Source organism: Dermacentor albipictus, chromosome 1 (genome assembly GCF_038994185.2).
Source record: "Dermacentor albipictus isolate Rhodes 1998 colony chromosome 1, USDA_Dalb.pri_finalv2, whole genome shotgun sequence".
Classification (NCBI taxonomy): Eukaryota; Metazoa; Arthropoda; class Arachnida; order Ixodida; family Ixodidae; genus Dermacentor; species Dermacentor albipictus.
Genome location: NC_091821.1, coordinates 32,353,670 through 32,373,801, shown reverse-complemented (window position 1 = coordinate 32,373,801; position 20,132 = coordinate 32,353,670). Strand labels below are relative to the sequence as shown.

Genomic DNA, 20,132 nt, shown 5'->3' with positions numbered 1-20,132 from the left:
CACTGTGCACCTCATGTAAAAGTCCTAATGTGGCCTGCTTCAGGGCAAACGACGGTGTGTTAGCGTTCTTCGTGATTCCTAGGATGGTGTGGCGTATTTCAGGCTTGTGCAGGCACCATAGAGATGAGGATGGTCTTGCTACAGGCATGTAGTCCGATGGCAACGGGGTCAGACAACTAAGGCAACAATTATACGACTAAAATTTGTGTGTGGCCTTTCTACGGTTAAAGCGGCAAGATGGTGAAAGCTAGTCGGGCAACGTGCCGAATATGCGCCCTGAGAGCGTCCGTTGCCAATTGTTGCCAAGTACATTGATATTGGGTGATATCGAGCTATGACAATCGTTGCCGATGTAGACGCACACATCGGACGACCGAGACACGTCCTTAGTGATTTAGCTTGTAGTCCCTGGAGTACGCGCAGGTTTGTCTTGCAAGTGTTACCAAGCACAGGGAGGATGTATCTTGCGAAACCGAGGAACAAGGCGTTATAAAGCTGCAACATTGACCACAACCGTAAATTGTGGTGATAGCCCGCAAATTGTAATGCGCTTATGGACCGCATGACAGATAAGCTAAAACTTTTTAATATAGATACAGGAATCCAAGATGTGCAACAATTATACTTTGCCGAGAGAGAAAGAGAAAGGCAAAGGAAAGATACTCTGCGAAGATGTATTCGCAATACCATATGGTAGCAAAGCAGGGTTAACATCAAAATTTCATATTTCTCTGACAACTTGTCGTCTCTGTTCTGGGAAGAAATCGGGTTTTTAGTTGTCTGGCAGCCCAATGTTCACCATTTTCTTATAACTTTTACTGACGATTAACACAAGCAATGGACTTCTTTTCGATACAAACGTTCTATTAACAAGCGAAATCACTCACAGGAACATATGGGGCTAATAAAGCTGCTCGCAAATCATGTGACCAGCTGACATCTACAAACTTTCATTGTCAGGCATTATTAATAGATTTAAAAGTAGCCACATTAACAAAAACAACTAGAGACGGATTTGGCGATCTCTTCATTGCTTTGTTCCCCTGTATTTCTTTAAAGGGACTGACAACCAGTTTTTACGGTGCCCATTTATTTTATTTTCTATTTGTTTTGTTTGGTCCTTTTTTACTGCAGTGGAAAGCTTACCGGTCACTGTCAAATCATGCAGTGGTAGCGCGGAAAACTCAGTGGAAAATTTTTTACCTGAATTTTTCTATCCGTTGTGAGGATGTAGTCGTTCACTGTAAGCATGTCGAAAATAATGATAGGTGATAGCGATAAAAAACAAATAAATCATGGGGTTTAACGTGCTAAAGCCATTTTCTCATTATGAGGCACGTTGTAGGGGAGGACTCCGGAAATTTCGACCACCTGGGGTTCTTTAACGTGCACCTAAATCTAAGTACACGGGTGTTTTCGCACTTCGCCCCCATAAAAATGCGGCCGCCGTGGCCGGGATTCGATCCCGCGACCTCGTGCTCAGCAGCCCAACACCATATCCACTGAGCAACCACGGCGGGCGCGATAGCGATTATACACCGGCATCGATGGGGAGGCAGACAATTGCATTCGTAGCTGTGCGAGAGTATTTTATTTATCAAGCCGATATTCCTGCGAATCATGCCTTTAGAAGTGTTAAATTATAATAATAGTTACAGGTTTCGTGGTTTCTTGTCCAACAGCTTTTGTCCTTTACAAGTCAAGGGTATTTTTTAGCCAAGCCAAGTTCCCTAAAGTGAAGCGACGCTTTTACACGCTATACGAAGTTCAGAGTGTGCCGTCGCCACAATTGCGCTTTTCATTTCCGGAGCATGTCGTCTCTCGAAAACCTGAGAGAGCTGGAACAATTATTTCAGCTCGCATACGCGCTCAGAATGTCGCGCGCGTACGACAGCAATCATTTGCCTCGCCATCAATTGAGAGGCGCGAGCGTCGCTCCTTAGCGTGGACTTTTCTTACTTCGGAATACGCTTAGAATAAAGCGCAAAAGCCTGCTAATCCACGAAGTGCAATTTTAAGCATTAAGTATGCGGTACTTAATAACAGCCGACTTACCTAGAGTAATCTCATGTACTGCATCCAAAGTACCAAAGCATCACCGCCAGTTCGCGCCACTTACTGGTTTTGATACTTTATTTGCCCACTTGAAATTACAATTCCTACTTAAATCGCGAACATCGTGCTGCATTCTATCACTACGAGTCGTGGCCCTTTCATTTGTCTCGCAACACATTCTGGTCAGTTATCAGTCGCTTTAACAAATGAAGAAAGTACATGAAGTAATGTAAACGGGTATGCTTCGCAGAAGGTGCGATGCTTTTCCTTATCTGACAAGCCCTTGTTGACATTCATTAACATGTGTATTGTGAGGATTTCTGTGTCCATCCTTTCCATTCTTGCTTTCCACCCTTTCCCGTTGTCCTGCTTTACTGGTTTCCAATAAAGTATCATGTAAGAAAATTATTGGAATTACCCATCTTTGAATGTAATGTAGTTGGGTAAGCATCTTCTCAATGTCACAGCTACCATTTGCAGTGCACAGCAACGTCAACGCTGCTTTATTTCGCTTCCAAGTGCATTACTGCCGCTTACATATATGTGATATGAGGGAAGTGCGATGCGCCATTGTCGTATTCAATTCAACGCGGCTACCAATTAAGCAACAAGCTTTCGTTCACACAACGTCGGTAGGCCCTGAGTATGCTATATTTTTAATATACATGGTTACTTCTGGAGTGATAAGCGAAAACAAGGCAGATGCCATATTTACGTCTTATTATTATGATACACATTAACCACTTGTTCGCAAAATGTGGGCAGCGTTCATGAGTTTTGCAACACCTGCATTTATTATTATTGTTATGATTTAGAGAAGGTGAAACTTCGAGGAGAAATTTGGTTTAACCTAACGTTTATTTATTTTGTTTGGGCTGCAAAAATCTGGTGGTTATCAGGTTCTACACGAAAACGAAGGACCTCGCATATACGTCATCACTCGGCGAGTATCGTTCTGGCATTGTGAAACTTGTAGTCACCTTTGACTTGTGAAACTTCTCAGTGGAGGTCAGAAGTTTCACAATTAGAAGTTGTGAAACTTCTAGTCATTCTTTGAGGTCGCAAGGCTACGCAAATCATTTTCCCTATGTTACACCTGTTGACAAACAACCATCGATATATAGAGGGACAATAAAGAGCTTTAGCGTCGTCACGCTGCGGTATCAGAGGTACGCCGATAATAAGGTAACCCGGTTAATTCGTTCTACAGGATGGAAAGTTTTACAGCTCGCCCAGGGGTCTTTCTGTACGACGTAGTATGTCATGACGAGGGTCTCATTGCAATATTGTACTTCGGGACCCTCGTCTGTATATTTCATATGATGTAATCAACCTACAGTGTGAAAATACTACTCATAATATTATTGGTTGATTGATGACTGAAGTGTAATTCTAAAGCTATAATAGCTTTGACGAAACACAACGTCTGTACTGCAGGATTGCGCAGCTGTCCTATTTCCTTTCCACTCATTTCTCGTTGTTGGCAAGCTCCCGCTCGGGAGAGATCAAATGTGCTGCCTCAAGATTGTGGCCTTGTTGGCCAAACACTAGAGGGCTTTGATAACCATCCATTCTTTTATATATATATATATATATATATATATATATATATATATATATATATATATATATATATATATAATTGTCCTAAGGTCTAATTTATCGTGTTAAGGATTGCGGACGCAACCGCACGTTGCGAACATCACAGACACGATGAAGTCAGTGCCGGTAAACTATAGACGTCGAACGGTTTTGCTCTGCCACGTTGACCGATAACAATGCGAAGGAACGTACGAAAGGACGCGCATTTCGGTTAGCGGTGAGGCACGCGGCCAGCTCGAGACCGTGCATAGCAGCACCAAGGTCGCACGCGGGTCGTGCTGTCGCGGTCGGTGTTTTGCCTCTCCAATTCTGATAAGAGTGCTTCCCTCCTTCTCCTTCGAGTGATTCCCGCTGGAAGGCGGGACGAAGGTCACTGGTACGTTCCGTCGGTTCTGTTGGTTGTGTAAGTGAGGGGATTAACTAATTAATTAATGCGCTAGCAGTAGGAATGTATAGGAGGAAGAAATGCTCAAGTGCGCCTACGTAGATGCCTGTGCTGTGACGTTGCGCATAGTGGCAAGTGACTTCGAGAATTATTCAAGCCAACATCTGTTATTTCTGTAATCAGTTGCTTCAATAGATGAATTAAAGTTCAGACAAATAATAAAACCCACAAACCGAATGTGTGCGCGTTTTTGTTGTACTTCGCACCACAGCAAGGGAGATGTACTTCCGTTTCGTCTGCTTGTTCTCACTTCGTGCAGTCGCAGGCGCAGACACCGAAACTATGTCATTTTCTACCCTGTTTAAGCGCGCGATCATGCTCTTAGATCAGCTTATGCATACCTCAGTGTTTGTGTAGCACTGACTTATACCTCTAGCCAGGTGTCCTCGGGCACAGCGCGCAAAATCTTGTGCTGCGGGAAACGAGACAAACGCAACAACTTGCGTGCGACACCGTCAGAAGTCCGCCGCGCAGGAAGAAAGCGAGAAAAAAGCTGGCGGAGCCCGTGGCGTATGCGTCACGCGATCCTCGAGCTCTGGAATGTGATACCTCGGGGAAGGAATTTCACTTGAGGATGCTAGACGGATTAAGTGGAGAGAGTGTCTATGTTGGTGGTCAAGCTCGCCTCCTAAAATCATGGGGTTGCGTCACTGAAATGTTTCTATCTCGGCTATTAATGAACCAATTTGAAATATTTCTGTATAACGCTCCCTAGAGGGTACATATTAACTTCCAGCTTATAACTGAATTTTTTGTGCGGCCTGTTGAGGGGCCCTTTAAAGAAATTGTGCTTTCTCGACGTGTATTTGTTGTAATGGGGATATTTGAGCATTATTTGTTTTATTCTTGAATAATTGTGTAGGCAAAATGACCGGCACTCTGGGCTCATCAGCGTTGAAAGAGGAGGAGGACGAATAAACATCTCTAAAACCCAGCAATTACGCGTCGTGGGCGGTGTCCTCAGTCCAGGACCAATATAGGGGTAGTAAAGATGGTAGTGCTTGGAAGTGTCTGGCGGTGTCACTCAGTCGGCGTCTGCGGGTGACGGCGTTCATGGAGCTTTTTCGAAGTTAATCTTCGACAACTGCCTGCCCTCGGTTGCGCTGCGGCGGCTCACCTTTGGATATGGGTATGGGTGCTTGCGCGCATGCTGCCGGAGCTGTAACGACGCAGTTTCGTGACGTGCGCACTCACTGTCGCGTCCGATATACCTATGACGCCTGGTAGCCTCCGGGGTGCTGTTTACGCTGCGCACCAGCACAGGCCTCGCGTGCTTCCTATCGACTTTACACATTTATAAACTTATATCTGTGAATGTGCAACGAAGCTGCACTGCTTATCGGAATACGTCTCACTTTCATGTTATGACCAATTCCTCTGAAAGAAGGATCAACCAAATTTTTTCATAGTCCTTGTACGTATGCTCTTCCGTGGCAAACAACGCTATGCGTCTAATGACTTTTTTCAGGCTTGCGGAGGTCTGAAGAGCATGCAGCGGGTTCATTCAACGTGAAAACTCGTTTACCGATGTCATTGCTCTTTCGGCGTGCTTTTTGACGCACTTTGTAGCACACGGGAGTTACGCATGGTTGATGTGTCCCTCCGAATACTTTTTGCACCGAGCGAGATAGAATGTGTGTGCAGGACGCATCGCGCTTTCTTGCGGTCTGATGTCCGAGCTTTGTAAATGAAGCATAACAGTCAGTCTGGTCTCGATAGATAAGTTACCGGATTGCGCGCAGAGTGAGCTTATGTTTCAAAATTCCAAGCAGCCAACTGGCCACACGGTATAGTCACCATACACTCTAAAACAAAATTACACCCTTTGGTTTGTATCTTGCCACACAACAATAAACGTCATCTGTCTTGTCCGCATTTCTTTTCTTTAATGCTGCCAGCCCGGTACTTCCCAGTAACGAACGGCATGCGCGTTATCAGCATGACATTGCATTTCCGCCAGGAAAGTAGCGGGCGCGGCGTTTTCAAGTAAGGAAACGCAAGCAAGGCAATTGACGATTATTGTTCTGCACTCCTAGAAAAATTTACACCCTTTGGGGATTATCTTGTCCCGCAACAACAATCGTCATCCGTCTTGCCTGCGTTTCCTTTCTCTAACGCGGCGAGCCCGGTACTTCCCAGTCACGAACGGCATGCGCGTTATCAGTGTGACGCAGCATTCTCGACAGGAAAGTAGCGAGCGCCGAGTTTTCAGGAAAGGAAACGCAAGCAAGGCAGATGACGATTATTGTTGCGGGACAAATTTACACCCCAAAGGGTGCAACAGTTGTAAGAGTGTGTGGCAGATATACACCCCAAAGGGTGTATATCTGCATATACAACCCAAAGGGTGTATGTACGCCTTTGTCTAAGAGTGTTGCGCTAATTTCACGTTAACGTCTTTTTTTCTATGCTTCCGTGTCATGAAATTTTAACATATTAACAGTAATTAGAGGTCATTAAGCAGTTTGCAACTGTTATAGTACCTGAAAATGCCTCTCTATACGTTCCTTCGAATTCTTTAGCATGCCGCTTTGCTTTCAATTCGCTGCAAACCTGGTAGAATTGCCAGTGTTTTGCACTGTGGTGATCGTTATTACTACATTTGAGGGATTCGCGTGCATAATCAGCGTCACTGGTTCCTTGATTGGTCATCTGCATGGTGGTACGGTAGTTGCTTCATTGTATCCACACTCTCTTTATTTCTCGGTAGACTACATTGAGCACAGTCTTTCCGCAACAAGTGTGGGTTGGGGGTGACGCCTAGGTCGCATGCCACTGTGCATTTGTGTTCTGCCGGTTTTCAGGTCAGAGGAACAGGCTGTTATGACTGCCGGTCTTTTACCATTCCTGGTACCGTTTCAAAGCAGGCACCTATTCCAATGCTATGACTCGCCTTCCAAATATGCGCGCGTCTGACAGACGCAGCTCCAGTTGGGATTGTTTCGCCGAACTCTGCACCTCCCTGCGAGAGACAACAAGCGCAACGTTGGCGTCTTCACTGGCGCACCTTACCTCGGATCCCAGCGGCAGCGTACACACCGCTCCAAACGAGCGGCTCGTGTTCAGCTCACCTGTGGCTCCTTGACGGCGGCGGTCCACCTCCGGCGCGTGGTTGGATCCTTGTGAGTAGCTCTGGCCAATGACCCTTCCCCTTCTAGGGATCTAGGGACTTGCTTAGAGAGAGAGAGAGAAAACAAGGGTAGGAAAGGCAGGGAGGTCAACCAGAACAGCATCCGGTTTGCTACCCTACACTGGGGGTGGGGGAAAGGGGAATAGAAAGAGGAAGAAAGGGAGAGAGTAAGCACTGAGTACGTGTGGGAAGGACACCATACACAAGGACACTACAAACCCTTATAAACTATAAACTATAAACCTATAGCCGTGCAAATAATTTGTAACCTAGTGCGTCGTTTAACACGTGGCTGTTTTTTCTGTTACTTTCATCACGTAAAAAAGGGTTTGTTTCCCCACTCGTCTCGTCGCTGCTCGGACCACCGCCGCAAGGTTTCTTTAGATGCCTGGCTCGAAAGTGAAGCCGAAAACTTGCCATTACACGAATACGTACGATGTCGTTTGTGTGATGCTCATGGATACAGCAGCAACATAACTTAGCGGCTTTCATAACTTACGAATATATAATTCTTCCATTGAGTACATTATTTTCATCTCTTTCGCCAGTGATACAGCTGTTTATTTATTTCTGTTAAACGTGACCTTCACAGCTCCGATAAGCATTTTAAAGCTCTTCGAGCATTTCAGGAGCGTTTGTATGGTTGCTGCACTTAGTATAAACATAAGCCAGCAGATGTGGTTATTTAACGAAGATTGCCTGCTCATATTCCACGCATCGCTTCGTCACCGCAGTATGACGTGGGGTATGCATGTATGACGTGGGACTTATAAAGGGCGACTGCGTTTCTCTTAAATCTCGGCAAATGTTTTTTTTTTCTTTCTGGGGGTATTTGTCGTGCACGTTTATGTTCTCGCATTTTTTGACATTCAAAGGACCTATTTTTGTTTAGTGCTTAAAATGCAGTTATAAGCGTCCAATTTTGACACCTAGAGCACGCTTTTTAGTGTCTACTCTCCCTTCAACTGTTTAGGGCTGTACTGTAGTGCCCGTTTACCTGTATAACAGTCTTAACTGCACTAGCAGTTTCACTTGCTGCAGTGGTTTATTTCGTTAGAAAATTACGATATGATGCTCCGCTAACTTTTCCACTGGGCCCATTTTGTGTTCCCTGTGACCCATTAGTACAGCTGCAAAGAACACAGGGATAGCATATACGATGACATGAGGCAAAATTTTGATAGCATAGCAGTTAGATTGCGTCTGCGGAGAATTAAATGTTTCAACTTCTGTTTCATTTTTCTTCTACTTCATGCCCTACCACTCGCTTCCGTATAACGCCAGGAAAAGCATTGTGCTTTGTAATCGAATGAAATGTACCCAACAACCGCCGCGGTGACTTAGCGGCTATCGTGTTGCGCTGCTAAACCGACCACGGAAGCCGCATTTCGATGGGGGCAAAGTGCAAAAACGTCCGTGTCCCGTGCATTGGGGGCACGTTAAAGAGCCCCATGGTGGTCAAAATTAATCCAAAGTCTCCCACTACGGCGTGCCTCATAAGGTAATTGTGATTTGGGCATGTTAAATCCCAGAATCTAAATCCAAATGTACGCAAGTCGCGGGATATATCACGTTGATCGTCTCGTACAGTTTTTTTCTGATGAACAAAATACTTCATAACACTTTATTAATGTTAATTTCACGAAATGTTATTTCCAGAAATGTTTATTCTCCAGAAAGGCATCTGCGGCAGGTAGGCAAGGCTACCTTCAATGATCAAGCGGCGCAGCGATTGGCTCAGCCGTCAGCGCCACCATGCCAGTTCCGCGAAACACCGAGGCGGCCATTTCTGCGGAGGCATGCGTTTGCGGCGCTCGTTTGAAGCGTGTCTGTCGTTCTAAATTGTGGCTTTAAGGCAATCGAAAACATCGTGGCCCATTTTCGGTTACCGACGCTTCAGAAAGGACGCCACCCTTACGACTATAACCATGAACATCGTGTCAAAGAAGTAAACAGCACGGGCATCGCAACGAAGTGCTTAAATTAAATTAAATAAATGATGGGGTTTTATGTGCCAGAACCACGATCTGATTGAGGCACGCCGTAGTGGGGGTATCCGAAATAATTAGCATCACCTCAGTTCTTTAACGTGCACCTAAATTTAAGTACACGGGTGTTTTGGCATTCCGTCACCATAGAAATGCGGCCGCCGCGGCCAATATTTGATGCCGCGACCTCGTGCTTAACCAACACTATAGCCACTAATCAACCACCGCAGGTCGCGAAGTGTTTGCCACAACAAATCAAGCACGCTTACGACGTCGAACTCAAAGTAAGTTATTCCAGTGAGCAAATACGGCCGTAGACGTTTTTCAACTGTCATTTGTAGCTTCATTACTTGGAGCGTGCCTTCAAATGTAGAGATTTTGGCAAGTTGGCAGGGAAATGCTTTTTTCTGCGTTGACAAAGTGCCTCGAGCGTATTCTCGTATTGTCGTTCGGGCTCCTATGCGAGAAGTCATCACCGCTGAAACATAATAGAGAGCAATCAGCTTAGACTGAATAACGCGAACACTGAACAAATGTGTGCTAGCGTGCGCAAGAGAAATGCTAATTTGCGAATACTCTACGCGGTACACTCCACACCCTTAGTTCTGCTCTTCTAAGCGCGAGAAAACGTCGGCATGAATCAGCCCGATTCCAGCAGTCGCTTCTTGATCCTGGCGCAGAAACGAGCTGCACGTTGGCTTGTTAACGTACAATAAAAAGCACAGTGCGTACAAAGCTCCAGCACGGAGCGCTTACAAAGCTGCATTTGACACGTGACAACCACCGCGCGTTTTGGAGCGAGACGAGCTAAACAACCATCTAAACCAATTTACAACAGCGAGAATCAGTTGACGCGTTCTTATGCAATTGTCGCTTTATTTTGCGTTTTTACGGATGCTCCATGTTGGTTCTTTCTCATTTTATCGCGTTTACGTCTTCGTTTGTTTAACAGAAATTCGCAAGAGCGACACTTGACGCGCCGCACCGCAACGATCCATTTCAACCGCCGGGTCGCTTCTCACTGTTTTGAAGCGAAGCGGTACAATTTGATGTCGACATGCAGTATCTGCGCTTGTTCTTCTCGTTCACACTTCTTACGGAGGAACTGCCAAGAGGCCGCAGTTAATCCATGGAAAAGTTGCGAAAAAAGGCTTTCCGCCGGGCCTGAGCGCAGTACGGGCCATGGTGAAATGGCGGCGAGGGCCTACTCGCGGGTGCTTACCGCCGCTGCTAGGTGGCGCGACATGTACAGCCAAACTGGTTCCAGGACTTGCTTTTGGAAATGCGGTTGTTTGCTTTAAATCAGGGGTACAATCGGGATTCGGCGGGAAGCAAAGGTCAGTGGGTCACCTCGCATTGGGCGCTTACGGGAAGATTACAAATGAAGCTGTGCAGGGTGATATGGGCTGGACTAGTTTTGAAGTGAGGGAAGCTCGCAGTAAAATTGAGTATGAAGAACGGCTGAGGAATATGGAAGAAAGTAAATGGGCTGGGAGAGTGTTCAGGTATCTGTACAGGAAAAACATTGATTCACAGTGGAGGAAAAGACCTAGGAAGCTTACCAGCAAGTGTGCGGCCTGTAGGGTGGGCAACACAGCAACAAAGAAGGTCAAGCGGAAAGTCAGAGAGGCTGAAATAATATCATGGGGGGCGGCAATGGAAAAGAAACCTGTCATGAGTAACTACTTAAGAGGAAAAAACGCAATCAGGAAAGAAACCACTTATGATAACTCAAAGGGAAGCTCATTACTTTTCGAAGCGAGATCGGGATGCCTTAGAACACGCACCTATTCGCAACTTTCACGTACGGTGGCGCCGTCGTGCGGCGGTGGCCGGAAACAGTTGAAAGATTATACTCGCCGCTGGCTGCCGCCCGTTCGCGTAGCGTATTGGTGTTGTCTACGCTTTTCCTTCACTTTTGGTTTATGTTTTAACGCGTTCAGAGCTCCCGTGGGATCATGAAGGACACTTAACATGCAATGAGCAAACATAGAAGTAACCCTATTTGCTGCGTGCCGCAATGGGTGCCGAGCGGTAGTTATGCGGTAGGTGATGTGAGCCTTCACTCATTCCCACCGGCTGCGTCCATGAGGGAGAAATTGATTATTAAGCTGCGGATCGGCAAAGCTGTCACAGAAGCGATGAAGGTTTTGCAGTGCGCACTTCGTGTCAGAGGACGTTTTTTGGAGTACGACAGATGAGTGACGATTCCGAGCACTTAAAATCACGAATAGATACACCTCCATAAAGACGCAGACATAGCACTATATTACGTACAGGGAAATAAATAATGCGCGATCTTAACTCAAATGTGTTGTAGGATGATTGATGCTTGCGTTATTGCCACTCGTGCCTTTGCGGCTACGCTGGAGCGCAAACATTCTCCATGAAGCCTTGTACCTGCTTCAAAATTTCTTGTCCTTGTTCATGCATTCATGCTCAGCAACGCCGCCTTGACACTCCACCATTTTCGAACCGAGAGATGAGTTTCTCATTTGTGCATCGAAGCAAAGTGACGCAGGCTTAGAGGGACCTGGAATTCGTACCTCGTCTGCCACTTCGACGCGCGGCTGCAACGTCTGCACAGGCGCGCATGACTGCACTCGTATGGTAACAAATCCTAGTCCAACAAACATTGAACTACTGTGCAGTGTTCGCGTAGCGAACCCTCAGCTGATGTGCGTGTATATTATTTTGTCAAGATAACTGGAAGAATGAAGCGAGCATTGCCCCGGACCGGTAAATATCGGCTATGTATCGCTTGATATGTCTATAGGCAAGACACGGTAGGACTCACGCAGGCTGTAAAACCACCGCAAGACTGTAGCTTGCACAGCATGCATAAAGCGCAATATCTAAATTACAAGGGTGTACGGTTATCGTATTAGATCGCAAAAGTGGTCAGATATGGTTTTTTGTTTACTTCTCGAGTTCAACATCCAGCTTTGTGAACACAGGCAGGGATAACTAGACAAGAAATCTTCGCACACAAAACGATGGTTTAGGGCGGCTTTTCACGCCGTCGATGTAAAGGACTTCGGTCGTGCAACACCAGGAAGGTTTTTTTTCTCGACACGGCGGCTTATTCAAGCGGTCTAAGTAACAACTTGCAGAGAGTACCACACCGCGTAAAAGCTCATGGTACCCTTTCAAGGAGGTCAGATTAACAGAATAGCAAATAGAAACCACGGATCACTTCTCTTAATAACACCGTCGCGGTAAAACTGAAACCACAGCTCGTGTGGTTTGCTTCGAAGCCGCAAAGTTTGTATGCAAAGACCTTCAACAGCCACGGACGTCGACGTGCGCACTTTTATGCCGCAGCACACAAGCTGACCAGCGTTTAGGACTTCCTCGCCTTCAAGCAGGCTTCGGATCCTGCGTTCTGTTCGCCCAATGTGAGCCATTACGCAGGCTGACAGCGCACGTGTAAATTGAAGATATATTTCAACATGACGACGCGAAACATGTCACTGAGCAAGACGACCGCAGCACTGCACCGACTGCTCTAGTTGTTAATCTCTCGGACAGCCATATTGGATTTAAGGTGGCGCCCCCTATAGGCCGTGAAAGCTGCGAATAAAGCGAGATGTAAGAAGGAAGAAGAAGCATGTGCTTGCTACGGTAAAGCTAGGGAAACAATGGAGCATGTTTTATTAGAATGTGAAGACGTCTACCCAACGGTCGATTTAGGCACCACTGGCCTCCTTGAAGCCCTTGGGTTCAGCGGGAGTAGTGGTAAAGCAAACATGTCCGCAATAGGCATTAGTTAGAGGCGATTGTAGGATTGGTGGAAGAAAAGTAGGGAAACGACAAAAGACTGAGACGTACAAAAGCACAGTTCGCAATAGGGAATCAGAAAATTTGGGTGTGGTAGTTCATAGTTTTTTTTTCCATTTTTTTATTGTTTAACCTAGGTAGCACATTAGGCAGTATAATAGCAAGAGCTTGGTGGCGCAACCCACCGCCCCATTCCAAAGGGGACGCTCATAACATCCATCCATCCAACCTAATTGCAGTGTGCCCTACAATATGGTGAGTTGCGACGCCATGAACCTGAACACAGTTCGACCCACTGGTGCATATAGCCGTGCGTACGTCTGTCTTAGCAGTGTCCGGGAGATGTAGGATCCTGGTAGGTGGGTCGATGCCGAGTGTTCTAGAATGAATAATTGATTTGGATGTGCTCGGAAAGTTGGCAAACAGTTGGGCTGCTAAGTACCCTCTGTTTACCAACACACTACTTTGACCTTGACATCATGTGCAGACGGTCCTTTTGCTTTCCCTTTCCCAGGATAGCGCAAGGAAGCTGCACACTGGGCCATGAGGAGCGGCGTAGTGAAAGGCTCCTGAATTATTCTGGCCGCCTGTGTTTCTTTGACTCTACGCCAAAAGTACGGTACACTAGCGTTTTTTACATGCGACCGCTGTGACCTCCTGCTCAGCAGCGGACGATGCACCGCAACCACTGAGCCACCGCAACAGATTTGAGGACACCTAAGCTGGAATAATGTAGCTATTCCTTTCGCTCGATTATTTTCCTTGTTATCCATCCCTCACGACCAGCGTATCTTGGTTAACGTAGGCGGAGAACCTCGTGAACCGTGACGAAGTGCGGGAAAGAAAAGAATTGGAACAGAATCATTGCATTATCCCACTCCTGCTTATCACATCGGTTCACCAACGTCGACTCACACGAACGCTTCTTTGTCGCATCACCCACCTCTGTTGCTAAGTGACTACACATCCTTTTTCCAATATATATATATATATAAGTATTTTGCATGACAGCGAGCTCTAGCTACACCGGCGATGAATGCAGCCGTAGTTGAAAACTTTTATTTATTTGTGACCATCAGGTGTACACCGAAATTCCCGACACGAGAGTTTGACAGTGATAGCTGTGAAAGTTTATCTAATGCAGTTTTCGTGTCGCCTGTCGCAACTATCATACTTAATTGCCGCAAAAAGTCCTCAAAAAATAATTCAAGTGTCTCCCAGCAACAATTCAACTTTACCCCTCTTAATTAAAGATGAAGGTGTTAGCTATGGGACAAACCAAGCACCTATTATACCCCACGAGGTTGTTGGAATGTACAGCGTGCATGACGTTCTGCTGCTGAACAAAAGGTCACGGGTTGGATTCGCGACCGTATTTCGATGGGGCGGAATTCAAGTACGCTCGTGTGCCGAGTCCTGGATGCATATTTATGAACCCGAGGTAGTGAAAACTAATCCGCAACCATCCACTGTTGTTTCACAAAATAACCCTTTGTTGTTTTGTGAAAGCCCATAACAGAACGCACAGAACGTATTTCTGGCGCATTTTTGGCGCGTGACTTCGCCCGGCATTAGAGTTTTCATTTTACCAGGGAATGATGTCTGCGCTGACATCCGGGCCGAAAGGTGTTCCCTGCAGTTACAAATTAAAGTGCGCACGCTATGGTATAGGCTCTTTGACTGTATTAGCGAGCGACGTAAATATAGGTAGTATCCACATTTCATCCTGGGATCGGCAGCCACTCTACGTATTGGAAACCGATAGGACGTAACAGTAAAAGGAGATTTTAAAAAATGTAGGTGCGACTCTGCTTGCTCATAGTGGCAAAGCAGGACAGGTAGCGGTATGACAGCATTCCGTTTTTGTTAAGTCTGGTACGCCTTAATGTAATCTTGGAGGTCTTACCTTTGGGCATACTTCAATGTCCCTGCTTTTCCTTAGACGATCGGAACGCTTTGTGCACGTGCTCAAATGCACAGAAACAGCAAAGTTCGTTTTACTGTGTTGAATTTCGAGCCTTAAAGGCTTCGGTGTTCAAGAACAAGTTTCAAAACATCGGTCGCTATCAGGGGCCCTAATTTCGGTCGATCATTTTGGCCGAAATGTATTTCGACACGCGTTCATTGAATAAGCCAGCGTACAAAGGAGTCGTCGCTGTAGTGACGCATCAGGTTCACGAGAAATTGAAAACATTCCCTAAGGCTGTCGAGGCAGAATACCTATTTAGCTTTTGATAAGTCAGTGATATGAGATAATGGGTGCAGCGGAAATAGTCGGTAATGGAATGAGTGCCTGGGGAGTTTGGGTGACCACCTATACGCGCTGTGTAGAGTTTTCAGCGTAAAATGGGATGCACCGACGCCGTGCCGAAAATTCGTCGGAAACGCGTTCCATGTGGCTTGCTGTATCCACGCGCTCCGTTGTACGACCGGAGCTTACACACGCAGCCAGAAACTGCCCCGTTGTGTGCACGCGCAGGCTGTCGTCCGTGCTGTTCGACAAGGTGATGATGGCGACGGGCGACCGGTCGGACCTGCGACTGTTCATCGGCCGCCAGGAAGACGCGGCCTTCAGCGACCTGATCTGGGTGGCCGTGCTGCATGCCTTCCCGCAGGCGGTGCTGCAGCTGCACCTGCTGCTCTTCGCCGGTGGCGCGGCCCGGCTGCTGCGAGGCGACTTGCCCGACTACACCGGTGAGCGCGCGGCATCGCACGCCGCCGTCGGTTGCCAGCGTGCGCTCGGGAACAGAAGCCTGCGAGCCACGTGTGCCTCGAAAGATAGAAACGATAACAGACAGGATTTCGCATTATCTTGTGTCCTGAGCGCGTAATAACTAAGCGCGTTTGGTATAAGCTTAAGCGCGTAAGTGTGCTTGAAAAGTCCAGCCATGAAATAAGGCATCAGGGGTTCAGAACATCATACACCCGTTGTCGGTGGGCCGTACCTATATTATACAGCCGGGTCTTCCATTACGTTCTCGATGTCTGCAATGGTCCCCGACATTTTGTCCCCGGGGTGTGTCTTGGGGACCGCACACTGCAAGGCAGGCTCACACCGGTCTGACATCAACATGGCGCTGTAAATGCCGGATATTTAAGGAGTAAAAATGTTTTACGTGCCCTTATTCCTGCATTTAGACACCGAATGAGCAATAATGGTCACTGTTGATTTGGTCACATGCGCAACTAAATTCGAACAGAAGTGTACACGAGATATGCGTCAGGAGAAGTGCAGTACTAATTTTGTTTGTAGAATGGGCGCTAGCCGCGTAAGATATAGGTGAGCTTGGGCGGTTCAACCGGCGTGTCTGGAACTTCCAGAGAGAACGAAGTAACGTTCGATGCCGTGTCAACCAAGTTGTTTTATTGTTCAGAGAACTTGCAGTAAAACAAATGCAGGTAATCTGTTGAATAACCAATCTTGCCATTTCAGAACGTCATGCGCTGTGCAACAAGAACGAAAATATAAAATACTTCATAGTGGAATACTTTTAATTGGAGAATATGAATTTGCGTTCAGAGGAAAGAAATTTACTCACTTTAGAAAAAAAGAGCGTGCCATAAGATAACAAGGCTTGCTTGCTTGCTTGCTTGCTTGCATTTTTTTATGTTCGTTTGTTTGCTTGTTTCAGATAGTCACACAGCGAACTTGTAACAGCAAATCCTCACATACGACGAACAATTCGAACGCATAACCAAAAATCAATGCCCCGTTTCGTTGAATTAAGCAAGAACTTGTTTAGCAGCTATAATATCATAATTTGCAAAGGCTATAAGATCGTTACATATAAGGTCAAACTCCACATAATGTAAGCTAGCTCTCCCTGCTTCATAACTTTGCTATTCCCCTATTTAAACAATGGAAAATGGAGAGTATTAGTTCAAATCTACAACTTGTTACACCGTACGTGTAACTACTGATTCTAATACTTTTGCTCTCCACATTTCTGACATTGGTTATCTTTGCCTGTGTCTGATCGCTCGCATAGGGCGATTTAAGCTTTTGTTCTAGAAATCCGGAAATCAGTTATTTTCCTTAATTCGATTCACGGGATGCTTTCATGCGGCACTGAAACTTCAATTTTCTTGTATGTATTACATACCAGGCTTTGTAGGAATTGGTACGATGGATGACAGAAGAGATCAGGGTGGTGTGTTTAGAGTCATCATGAGTACGGTACGATTTAACAAGGGGTGCTAGACAAGAAAAAACCGCAGTGTGTAGTGGGAATGGCGACACGGACAACAAAACGACATGCAGACAAGCGCTTCTCTTTGCTCTTCTGCAGTTCTTCTGCTGCACGTTTTCCTTTTTAGCTACCCAAAACTGTGGATTGATGCCAATGAACCCGATCCCGATCACAGTGCTTCCCGAGATGAGACCATATATGCGTTTTGGCAAGTTAGGCTGAGAGAACTAGTTTTCCTCCTCACTGTAAGAACATCTTTATCACCGGCACCTCACACAGAGTTAATTGAATTGCCTCCCCCCCCCCCCCCCCGACAGTAGAAAACCTAACAGACGAGTTCGACTTTGCAGACTCGTCGATTAAAAGTCAGAGAAGCTCTCACACTTTCCCGCCAAAGAGACACATGCAACTATGACACGCCGCGCACACTGGACACTGTTCCATTCGCACGACGCACCCTGCTCACGTGATCAATCCTCTGGCGACTCTGAGCGCATCCCGTTCTGATAATTACATACTTATATAGATGACTTCATGACATATTTCCAGTTTAGAATTATGCCCGCATAGACTTGGCGGAGAATTTGACTACAATTGTGCAAAGTTTAAGTTTGAAATCTTTATTTCTCTGCTTACAGCAACCTTTTTTTAAAATTCATTGCAAGGCGTTTTGGTGACCCCCAGAGCACTTTGCTGATGTCCTTGGTTGCATAACTGCCCCGCATATGAACGTTTCACCACCTATATATAGATGCCTTGGTGCATCCTCCATACTTTTGCATAGTTTTTTTCACCACCTATATATATATGCCTTGGTGCAACCTCCATACTTTTGCATAGTTTCTTTAGGATCCGATTTTATTTTTTGTGCAGTTATTGTCTCTTTCTCTCTGTGACCTCGGCTGCGCGCTCCAACTACTGCGAATTTTATAACTACTTGTGACTCGATCCTCAAATTGCCCTTCATCTTTGTAACTCTTTCTTATATATTCTAGAAGGTATCCCCTCTATCTCTTCTAAGTTAAATTGGGATCTCTTTTTTAGTTTTCATTGTTTTCTTCCATAAATACCTAATACCTCAGTGGTTGTTATACGCTAATAGCGATATTTTGGCAGCTTCTTCCGGCACACAAAACGCAGATCTTTACATTTTGGCCTTACAAACATGCACAATGTCCTACATAATCGTGCAAAGTTTTACCACGATCCAACTATATGTACAGCACTCAGTAAGGACGCTTTTTCGTAGTGCGCTTTTTCGTGGGGCACTTTTGAGTGAAGCACGCCACGAAAGCATCCTGTCAGAAGGCTTTAATATGGTAGATTTTAAAGTCCCAAAGATGGCACACTGGACTATGATGGGTGCTGTAGTAGCTTTCTTTAACTGGCCTTCTTTAAAGTTAACCTAATTTTAACTTAACCTAACCTAACCTAACTTTAACACCTTACTTCTCTTTTTTTCATCCCGCCCTGATCGGAATTAGGCTGTCGATGCCGAAAATCGAACCCGCGACCGCGTGCTCCAAAGCAGAACGCCGTAGTCATTCGAAATGTTGCACTGCACATATATAGTCGCACTAACAGTTTCACACTAAATATCTGCGGCTTCGTCTACCTTGCGGGCGCCTTAGTCATAGTCGCATGCTAGCTCGGCGCCAAATATGTCAGTGGTGTTCCCAAAGCGCTGTCATGCTCAGCTATCTTAAGAAAAGGCACATAATAAACGTCAAAAAGCCAAGCTAACTTACACGCGCCCTCTCGCAGTGAATCGGACAGAAGAGGGAGATGGAAGGAATGGCACGAAGGTTAACTATACTTCGTCCAGATTCCTACTGTACATGTGTGAGATGGGAAGGTGAAAGTGAAAGACAAAGGCAAGTGTCCTTATCAATCACGTGCGTCAGGCAAGGCGTGTCTACACAGCCGAGCATTCAAGTCTATTACCTTCATGTGCTGTAGAAGAGCTCCTATGACTTCCAGGGCAGATCTTTCTGGGCTGATGAGCTGTGATGACGAGCACCCAGGACTTCTGCTTCGGTAAAAGGCCGATTGTCCAATCAGTTCAGAGCACGCTGAAAAATTAAGTATCCCTTCGGTGAAAGCCGAGGAAATCATGATTTTAATAAATTATTAGGCATTCAATATCGTGATTCGTGTGCTATAAGACTACTAGTTTCCCATGTGCAGTCAAACGCCTTTATACGAAGTGCTGCGGACCTCTAAAATCCTTCTTTAAACGAGTCACTGCATTGTAAAGATCGCGAGCCATGCATACCGCTCACAATGGAGCAGACTAAACACGTTTAAGAAGAGAAAACCTTTATTTAACATAAATTCAATATAGGCTTAGTGAAATAAGTATCCTGTGCGTGCGTGCGTGCGTGCGTGCGTGCGCGCACTTCGTTTGGCGGAATGTGCGACTGGAGCCGATCTTATTGCACCGAGGTTCACGGCATCTACCGCGGCAAAACGCGGGAGTATAACGCCAGGTAAAGCTGCACATCGTCGAATGTAGCTATTCCCTTCCTTGCCGGCAAATTATTCGTTTGTTCGCAGGCTCTTATTGCCTTCGTTGACATTCTAGAAGACATTAAGAACGTCTGGAAGAAATTCTAGACGTTCCAATCTGGAAGGCTTTGAAGACGTCGTCGGTTACGATAGCATCATCACGTCGTCATCGACTGCGACCCGTCCATCGCTGTCAGCCGCAGCGCCTATGCTGTTTTACAACAAGCAACGTACGAGTTGAGCGATTCCTGACACATTAAAACAGGTCTGTAACATTCGCTGACATCGGCACGCTCGTCAAGTGCATCGCTACCGCTGCCGTTAGCGCACAGCGCAGCTCAATGTCGTCTGCGGAAGGCCTCATGGCACCGCTATGTGGCCTTCGTTGTAAAGGATCAATAAGCCGTCGGGGCGCCTAAATTTATTCGTTGTAC

At 46.1% G+C, this 20,132-nt stretch overlaps 1 protein-coding gene across 4 annotated transcripts in view; it reads left to right on the top strand.

Moving 5' to 3' along the window:
* LOC139060780 (uncharacterized) overlaps nucleotides 1-20,132 on the top strand; it is a 47,729-nt gene that overhangs the window by 10,406 nt on the left and 17,191 nt on the right. For 2 of the 4 annotated variants that reach the window (XM_070539894.1, XM_070539895.1), the window contains exons 3-4: nucleotides 7,022-7,224; nucleotides 15,480-15,694. In XM_070539894.1, the coding sequence (XP_070395995.1) occupies nucleotides 7,022-7,224; nucleotides 15,480-15,694 (418 nt within the window). The remainder of the gene's footprint in view (nucleotides 1-7,021; nucleotides 7,225-15,479; nucleotides 15,695-20,132) is intronic. The other 2 variants (XM_070539906.1, XM_070539917.1) reach the window with 1 other exon arrangement.